Raw genomic sequence first — 9,175 nt, forward strand, 5'->3', positions numbered from 1 at the left:
AAAAAGAACAATTGCCTACCGACTCCACCAACACCCAAGTCCACAACTTCATCAATACAAAATGCTCCAACAAATACAACTCTTGGCACGTATATTCATCTTTTTCTCATCATATTTTTCAAAAGCTGCAAATCTTGGCATTTATATTCATCTTTATCTGATTATAATATCCAATATTTCCCTTGATCAAGAGGAAATTAATACGTGTCAATTTCTTTTTTCCTGGTTAACAAATTTCACGCAGCTACACCAGTTCTACGACCCAAACTATACGTGTAACACTTCAATCATGATGATAATCAGGTAATATTTGACAAGAAAAAAACTTGTCCACGTTACTACTTCAAAAACACATTAAATTCATATTTCTACGAGACAGAAATCCGTATTATAAAACGAAATCCCATTTCAATAAACTCCTTTTTTCATGCCAAACAGACAAATTTACCTACTTCAAAATCAGCACCGCGCCTCGACACAGACTACTTATCTTTGGAAGCAGGAGTGCCAATACCGTACTTTTCCTGCAGCTTCTGAATCTCTTCTTCCTTCTTCTTCTGGTCAAACTTCTTGCCCATCTTCGCCTGCTGGTAGTACAACACAATCAAATACCTGTTCGCCACGTTGAAACCCGACAAGTGGTCGACGGCGGTCTTTGCGTCGTAGATATCCTCGTAAACCACAAAAGCTGTGCCACGCGTATCCTTGTTGGTCCCGACGCGGATCTGCCTTATGGCGCCGTACTTCCCAAATATGTCGTACATCTCTTCGCTCGTTATGTTGAAGGGTAGATTGCGCACGTAGAGAACACGGTTCACTTCCGGCGGGAGGCGCGTGTTGCCCTTCCGGAGGCTAATTGCTGCCATTTGCCTTCGATCAGATAAATCGAGCTCGCAGTTTCGCCTGCGATTTGGGGATTTTGGGAGGTTGGTTATACTTCAAGAGACTCGAGGGCCGAGGCGGTGATTTAAGAAGATAGCATGAAATTACAGAAAACTCCCCGAAGAACACGATATTTATGTAATTTTAAAAACTTAAACATTACAAAGGGGACAGATAAACCTTTTCGCACTTGGTTAATTTTTAAAAAGATTTTTTTGTATAAATTTCAATTGGGTTAATCTCAACTGCAACGCCTCAAATAAATAAATAATATTAAATTAAATTAAAATATATAAATATTTGACTCGATCCAATACAGTTAAACATCTCATTTTTATTGAATAAGTATATAAAAAGTAAAAGGTTATTCGAACTTAGCGATATAACTTTGTCTCAAGTGTATAGCAATGGTCGGATTTATTCGATCCAACTTTTAGGATATTATCTTAAAGATTGTACCAATTGACAATAAAACAACTTTTTATAGTTATTGGATTAACCCTTAAAATTTTAGATTGAATTAACTCAATGAACTACGTTTGGCCAAACATGGGCCGGTTGATCGTACATTATTATTGCCCTTATGAGACCTCAAAATATAAAATTCCATTATTATTTATTGGACGATCCTCCAAATTCTACCAAGATTTTGATGAGAATTGAATGGTTTAAATCGAACGAGTCAGTACTATTTTCTTTCCTTTTATTTTATATCCCACAAACTTGGGAGGGTTTTAATTGCATTGCATGCAAGCAGAGGCATTGCGTCCAGAAGTTCCACAACCTTTGCGCTCCTCTCCTCTCTTCTTTGAATCTCCATGGAAAACTTGAAGATGGTAAGTTATGCATGGGTAAACCAAGAAAATGATCATGCAAATTCTTGTAAATTAAGATTTCTGTACATTATCCGAGGTGGGTTTTCTAAATTATCATATATTCATCACCCTTTAGATGAAATTCTGCATGATTTTTCAAGTTTGGCCAAGAGGATATTGACTGATGGAAGAATTTTTTCACATGAAATTTGCTCTAAAAACGTATATTTTCACAACCTCGAAAAAGGAAACAGATTTCAAGAAAACAGTATTTGATAATCTGGTTTGTACTCTTTCATTGCAGAAGAATTGGAATTCTGTTCCTCAATTTGGAGCATGGGAGCACGAGGCAGGGGTTGGAACTAATTACTCTATGATTTTTTCGCAAGCTCGAGCTAATAGGAAGCAGCAGAAAAACAACTTAACTCGCCACATCATTGGGAATGAAAGGGAGCTTCTTAAAAAGACACACAGGGAGGATGAATACGGTGTGGTAAGATCATGTTTCTTGGCCTAACTCTTCGTTTAATCATCTAACTTATGCAGCTCGAATTTCCAGAAGAATATTTCTCATATAAATTAAAGAAAACGCATGGTATTCCGATTTTGTTTTGATCCATATCCCCTCATCAGCCAAAAAATAATGCATCATGGCCTCTTGCTTAATACAGATTGATATGCAGAAGAAGAAAAAGAAGATGTGGAGATGCCTTAGTTGTTGTATAAGGTTTTGATTTCGATACAGTCTAAAACTGGACGCTGATCCCTGCGTGTATGTTCAAAATTTGAAACACAATGTTTTGATTTAGTTGATTGTGTAAATGCATCGTGAACAAACATATATGTTTTCTATGTTGGGTGATGTTTTCTCTGTTAGGTTATCTAGTTGCCCATACTTTGAGAGTCCGGCGTACAAGCCGGATCACAATGAACAGTTTTTGCTCAACTATCAGTACTTGATTCAACACCTTAAACCAGCCTATGAGGTGGATACAAACCATATTTAGATGGCAGTCCTTTAATTTGGTGTATGAACCAATCATCCAATACATCGTGTAAAATACCCAAAAGCAGAATATTTTATGTACATTCTGAACAAAGGGATGAACGGTACTAACTACACTGAGGCTGTAAATGTGGGATTTCTTGAAACATTGTGGCATCAACAATACAAAATCTTTCTCGAAATTTCCAAAAATTCCAACCAGAAGCTCGGCTTGTTTGAATAGATCTTTTTACTGGAGCTTTTAGGGACGAGACACAGTTCAATTCTGCCGTCTCATCAATTTCATCAAAAAGATAGTTATAAGGTGGCATTTCTATGTACTTGCCGGCAATGGCGGAGTCAGGAATCTGGCGCTACCCGGGATAGAATTTTAAACTCTAACTTTTTTTAATATTTTAAATTGATCTACACGGACTAATATCAAATTTATCCAAAATTATACAAAAATTTACATATAAATTTTTTTTAAAAAAGATGGACAACCCGGGCTAAAGCACGGGTACAAGAGGCTGTAGCTCCGCCTCTGCTTGCCGGAACCTGGAATTGTTCGTTTTCCAGACAATTTTAATTTACCTCCAGCAATTGTTACTTCAATTTTTCCCCGTTGAAAAAGGTAAATAACTCATCGAAAAAGTTTAACCTGGTCGTTGGGAATCAAAATTTACGCTACTGTGATGTAGTGGAACGTATTTAGCACCGTGAAGCATGATCCACTTTACTTGAGTCTATTAATTGGTACTCAGTCCTAAACTGTTTACTGAAAAAAGCAGCCAAATGTCATATTGAACTCGGAATAAGCATTAGGGATGAGAGATAAACCTTCCCTTTTCTTCCCTCGTAAACATTTGTAGCCGACTGAGAGTGCTGAGTAGCTGAACTTATTTTGAAACTTGAAATACTCTTGCACTTGAATAAAAGGGAATTGATATTTTAAATATATAAAGATATTCAAAATACTTGAAATGGTAGATTTCACAAACATACCACTCAGTGCTCGTCAACCGAACAAAATCGGAGGAAGATATTTTTCCAGACGCCTAAAATAAAATTAAAATAAAGAAATAAAAGGATTCTCAACATTTGCAGAGACAGATTTCCTATGATTTTGATTCTGATTGGTTTTCCATCTTCTCAAATGATGTCCAAGGTCATCTTTATTATGAATAGAATAATGGCCTGAAGAACTCCTGGTCGACAGAGCTGCTCGAAGAACCTTACCATGTCCTGGCGCTCTTATAGGTGGACTCGTGATAAATCTGAAACACAGAAAAAATGGTGTAATGATATCATTAAGAAAGAAAAGAGGATGAATAGAAATTTTCTGAGATGCAGAAAAAATCTTGCTTTGCTGCTGTCTTGAAGTCAGAATCCCAAAGGACAGAATCATCCAGGACCAGTCCTGAAACTACTGGTTCCCCCAATGACCTGAAATCAAGTAGCGAGAATATGCTACGATGATGATGATCGCAGTAGTTTACTTCATTTGACCAGTATTTTGGGATTTTAGATGTAAGAAAGCAAGTGTCAAGACTCGAGAGGATCTAGAAATCTAACAGAAATTCATGTTTGATAATCAATACATAAGATCCCACGTGAAATCAAATGAGAGATTATTTTCAAGAGAGTAAGTCTTTTGTGAGACGGCGTCACGAATCTTTATTTGTGAGACGAATTAACCCTACTGATATTCACAATAAAATACTCTTAGCATATAAATTAATATTTTTTCATGGATAACCCAAATAAAATATCTATCTCACAAAATAAGATCCGTGAGACCGTCTCACATAAGTTTCTGTCTTCTCAAAAACTGCAAACCGGATTTTCTAGCTTTAGCTATTTCTTCATTGCATCATTTAATTTTATTGGCTAACTGATACGTGTTAGTCAAATTAAGGTTAATTAATTTTAATTAAGTTTTACTTTAAATTTATCGCTTATCTCAAAAATGATATTCAACTTTTATATTAAATCATTTGTATATTGATATCTTGTATTAGATTATAATATAGCTAGATTGATAAATATAAAAAACAAATCAGATATAAATATTTGGTCGAATTCTTTATTTGTCCATGTTCTGTACTTTTTTATTATACATTTTTATAATTAATTAAGTATACAAATAGTAATTATGATTTTAAAAAAAAAAGTTAATAATGAAGAAAGAATCCACGACAAGTAATAAAATCTTGTCTTCCATTATGTACTTTATTTTTTACTACATGGTAAGCTATTTTTAATTATGTAAAAATATAAATGAAAGTAAGAAGTAATTATACCAATATTTGTGTAGTACAAAATAACAGCAAGTTTAGTTTGATGGACTAAATTTTAGATATAATAATACATTACTATTTTATTGTTTCTAATATAAATAAAATAAAAATATGAAAGATAAATTTATAATTTTTTATTAAATTATTTAATTGATATATCTAAAGTAATCCAATCCTACCCATAAAACCATATACAGGAAGATGGGTGTTTACTAATGAATTTTGTATAAACTTGCGATTCGTGCTCTGTTTAGTTCTTTTTCTTAGTTCTTAATTACATTTTGTGGAGTTAAATTAATTAGCATATGATTAAATTTGTATAAAATTAAGGTAATATTACTTTTTCGAAGTATAATCAATCTATACATAAACAATTAAAGCTTATATTAAGCTTAAGATAATTAGCTATAATAATTTTGAGTAGGGACGTTATTAGATTATTTTAGAGTACAATTGTCACACATAGTACCATTTGTCAGATAAAATCATGGGATATAAGTATTTGGGGGACAATAACACAAAATTGTCCCTATCACGTAAATTAAAAAAAAAAAGAATTGAAAACATATTTTGGACCGGTTTTCAAAATTTATAAACCCCACTAATGTTCCAGATAAATTTATAAAAATCACAATATATACTTTATCAAGGTTTCGTTTGATCGATCTCTCTCGAATATGTCGAAAAAAGTGCAGGAAAGTCCAGCAGGGGCGACCTGAGAACACACAAATAAGCGAAATACAATGATAGAAGTCGATAAATATTCGTGTGATCTCATGACACCCCTGTAGGCCTCCTCCACCTAAATTTCTTGAATTCATTCATTAGCCAAATTTTGGTGCAATTTTTGTCTGAATTTTCTGGAGATTAAATAGAACATAAGCGTATGGTTTCAGTGTACTGCGTCTTTGTACTTTTGCCAACGGTATGTATTACAGGATTGGTTTGTACTTGCTGAAGTACGTGGCTTTCGTACTCGATTCAACTTCTTGTACTCCCCAAAATCTAAACGTGGACTGGACTTCTTAGCAGGCTTTTGGAAGCCCGTGGGCCCATCCACCAATAAATGTCACTCGAGCCCATTGGATGACAAATTTTTTTAAAAAAATAAATTGATCAAATAATTTTATTTTTTCTAAATAGATGTATAGAATCAGAGGGTCTTTGTTACCATTTGCCTTTAATAGTGTTATCCGAGTTTGTAGATTTGACGAATATTTAGTCAACGGGCAGATGTTAAATCTCTTTTACCTATATTTTATCGGGCGATCTTGTCATCTAAGATTCGTTCAATATAAGTTACATGACTAGTATGATTTGCAGGTTACAGTGTTAGTCCGGAAGTTTATTTAGTGCACACTGAATGTAACAACTTCGAGTTCTCGCATCATGAAAAATATACATAGAATCAGAGGGTCTTTAGTACCGCTATGTATGCATATAAATTAAAATATTCTGGTGCCAAATGTTTTTTGTTTGAAAAAATATTTAGGGATTATATAAAATTCTATGTAGATGTTGGTTATTTGATAATAAAATATTGTTCACAAGTCTCCAAGACCAGGTAGCCCATATTTTCAAATATATGTCTCCCTATTTTCTTTTCTCAAAAGAACTCAAAATAAAACATTCACAGTTACGTTGTATTTGCAGTTATTTTATCGAAATCCACCAAATCTTTCAACTCACATCTATCTAAGATAAAATTTTATATTCATCATGGTTACCGACACAAATGCTTAAGTTTGTGAATAGCTCTCACGAATCTTTATATGTGATACGGGTCATCCATACCGATATTCAGCATAAAAAGTAATATTTTTTCATTGATGACTCAAATAAGAGATCTATCTCACAAAATACGATTCATGAGACCGTCTCACACAAATTTTTGTCAAAGTTTATATAGAGCCGAATTCGAAATTCACAATTTTAAATTTCTAGATCCAAATGTGCCCACGGATAATCATATAATTGTACTTGTGCTTGAAACACGTCATTATCAGTAAGCTCAGTTGCTGAAAACCAGAAGAACAAGAAGGGAAACATTTTCGCTTCTAATAATACGACACATAAAGATTGAAACTTGACACATACGACCAAAATCTAACAAGTTTTCCACGTGACATTGGGTTCCTTGTATGATCTTCAACTCCATAACCAGGGGAGGACCCAAAAACTTTTAGGAAGGCGGACGACATGCTGAGAGAAGGCAGTTTAATGTATTAAAACTGAATGTTATAAAATTTTAAAGGAGTATTCATCTCTTCCCCTGTTAATTAGTAATATGAGCAAGAGATGATGGATGTTTTGCATTCGGCTACTGCGGTCGTCTCATCATCCGGCATCCTCTTACCATTATCCCTGAACTTAAAGCTCAATCTACTAAAGTAACTTCCCTTTTGTGCTTGTAAACTTTTCTTTGTCAACTTGGTAGCATTCTTTTCTCTGCCGAATGATGCGTACTTCAATACAAGTCCTTTGAGTTTCTCCACCCTACTTTTTCCACTATCATTACCACGCTTGTCTTTAGCATCTCTCCCTTTAGTTGAAGCTGGCATGTCCCTTCCATCGTGCTCGTTTCTCACGGGCCTTACACGCAGTCCAAAACGTACCCCCGAAGGGTTCTTCGGCTCTCGCGGGTTTAGCCCTTGTTTCTTCTGGTCTCGAACCCATCTTGCATAAGCAAAGCCCTTGAGCTCCAGTGGTCCACTATAGCTCAATACGGAAACTTGATTCGTCGACTTCATCGAGCTCTTTTCCTTGTAAGAATCTTGATTGCTGGAGATGGTGTCAGTACATGAGTACTTTGAGGCAATTCTGAATGGGGAATATGATCTTGAGCGCCTCGGCTGACCACTTCTTCCCCTCTTCTCTTCTCTCACTCTCTCCAAAGCCACGGTAAAAGGATCGAAATCGTCGTTCCATGTATACTTACAAGCAAACGGGATTCTGCACATTGTAGTTGGAAACTTAGACCTCCGAGCAAACGTCCACCTCTGGCTAGAACTATTGAAAACACTGTTATAATGGAGTCTTGGAGGGAGTTTTAGAGGCATGACTAGGCCACCGAAGAAGCCTTCGTCGACAAACGCCACGGCCGGAAGCGAGTCCCCACGCTCTCGATATCTTTGCTTTCGACTGAATGTCTTGCTAGACTCAAACTCGAAATCAACAAGATTCGAGTTGAGAAAATCGCCTGTGTCTTGTTTTTTCCTCCGCGGACTAACCGGGGCACTGCAGTATAAGTACGCGAGACTCTTGCGATCACATGGATTCGGGCTAGTAGGGGCAGTTGCATACAAACAAAGGGAAATAGAGACATTTGCAAGTTCCATTTGGGTTCCAAATTTAGAGAATAGCAATATGGATTGTTTGGCAGAAAGGCTTTGAAATAGTGTGTCGATTGTGCTATGTTCTTTGTCCTGAATTTAAGGAAGGCCTACCTCAAAATACGGGACTTTTTGTTCCTAAAATAATCTTCAAAATGAAATCAGACACCGAAAAGCAGATAATACATGTACAAATCCTCAACACTGGTATGTGTAAAAGCACAACTAAAATTTTAATAAATATCAAGATATATCAATGGAATCGAATCGAATCGAATAGGTTCTACGTTATACCTGTATATTGTGAAAGATTGAAATTAATCCCAGCTAGCTCCTACTATGTAGATCTTGAATGTCCTTGATACTAGAGCAAATCCTCCTTCCAAACCTGTGGGTGAATGGGTGATATTCTAAATTATAATTTATCATATCGTGTTTGATATAACAATAAGAATTCTACTAATAGTACACATCTATATATCATGTAGATATTACGGTCCAACCCATGCACAAATTTGAAATACTAGAAAAGTGTACGTGCGTTGCACACTGAGCAACGTGAAATAAATCAAACCAAAAAAAATAAAAATGATGACCATAGACGGTGTATGAATCGGAAAAGTTATCTTATCCACATGACATATTTTTTAATATGCTTTTTGGTTGGTTTTGACAACTCAACAATTCTTTGTCATAGTTTTTATAATATGCGTATAACCATTTTGGTATACTCAACAAGTATATAAATGATCATCTTTAATACTTATTATCTTATTTAGAATCATCATCTGAGATCTGACATGCTTGTAGTTTGCTTCCCTATCACGACATTTTTTCGGTTTTCTACATTATTTTTATCCC

The 9,175-nt window shown here is 35.1% G+C and overlaps 3 protein-coding genes across 5 annotated transcripts; 1 reads left to right on the top strand and 2 right to left on the bottom strand.

Annotated features, from left to right (window-relative positions):
* Positions 1-290: 290 nt before the first annotated feature.
* On the bottom strand, positions 291-962 carry LOC142524155 (splicing factor 3B subunit 6-like protein). Its single transcript, XM_075627960.1, has one exon. The coding sequence runs from the start codon at positions 864-866 to the stop codon at positions 483-485; it is 384 nt and encodes a 127-aa protein (XP_075484075.1). The 5' UTR covers positions 867-962; the 3' UTR covers positions 291-482.
* Positions 963-1,506: 544 nt separating this feature from the next.
* LOC142524162 (uncharacterized) lies at positions 1,507-2,505 on the top strand. Its single transcript, XM_075627972.1, has 3 exons — positions 1,507-1,718; positions 2,002-2,190; positions 2,369-2,505. Exons 1-3 carry the CDS (start codon positions 1,701-1,703, stop codon positions 2,429-2,431), a joined length of 270 nt encoding a protein of 89 aa, XP_075484087.1. The 5' UTR covers positions 1,507-1,700; the 3' UTR covers positions 2,432-2,505.
* Positions 2,506-6,914: 4,409 nt separating this feature from the next.
* LOC142537244 (uncharacterized) lies at positions 6,915-8,811 on the bottom strand. Of its 3 annotated transcripts, none has more exons than XM_075642797.1 (2): positions 8,609-8,811; positions 6,915-8,407 (listed from the first exon to the last, which is right to left on the bottom strand). In XM_075642797.1, the coding sequence occupies exon 2, from the start codon at positions 8,318-8,320 to the stop codon at positions 7,262-7,264; it is 1,059 nt and encodes a 352-aa protein (XP_075498912.1). In that variant the 5' UTR covers positions 8,321-8,407; positions 8,609-8,811; the 3' UTR covers positions 6,915-7,261. The 3 variants fall into 3 exon arrangements, with proteins under 3 accessions (XP_075498912.1, XP_075498910.1, XP_075498911.1); XM_075642795.1 differs by having other exon boundaries at positions 6,915-8,452; XM_075642796.1 differs by having other exon boundaries at positions 6,915-8,462.
* Between the last annotated feature and the right edge of the window lie 364 nt (positions 8,812-9,175).

This window comes from Primulina tabacum, chromosome 2 (genome assembly GCF_025594145.1).
Source record: "Primulina tabacum isolate GXHZ01 chromosome 2, ASM2559414v2, whole genome shotgun sequence".
In the NCBI taxonomy this organism is placed as follows: Eukaryota; Viridiplantae; Streptophyta; class Magnoliopsida; order Lamiales; family Gesneriaceae; genus Primulina; species Primulina tabacum.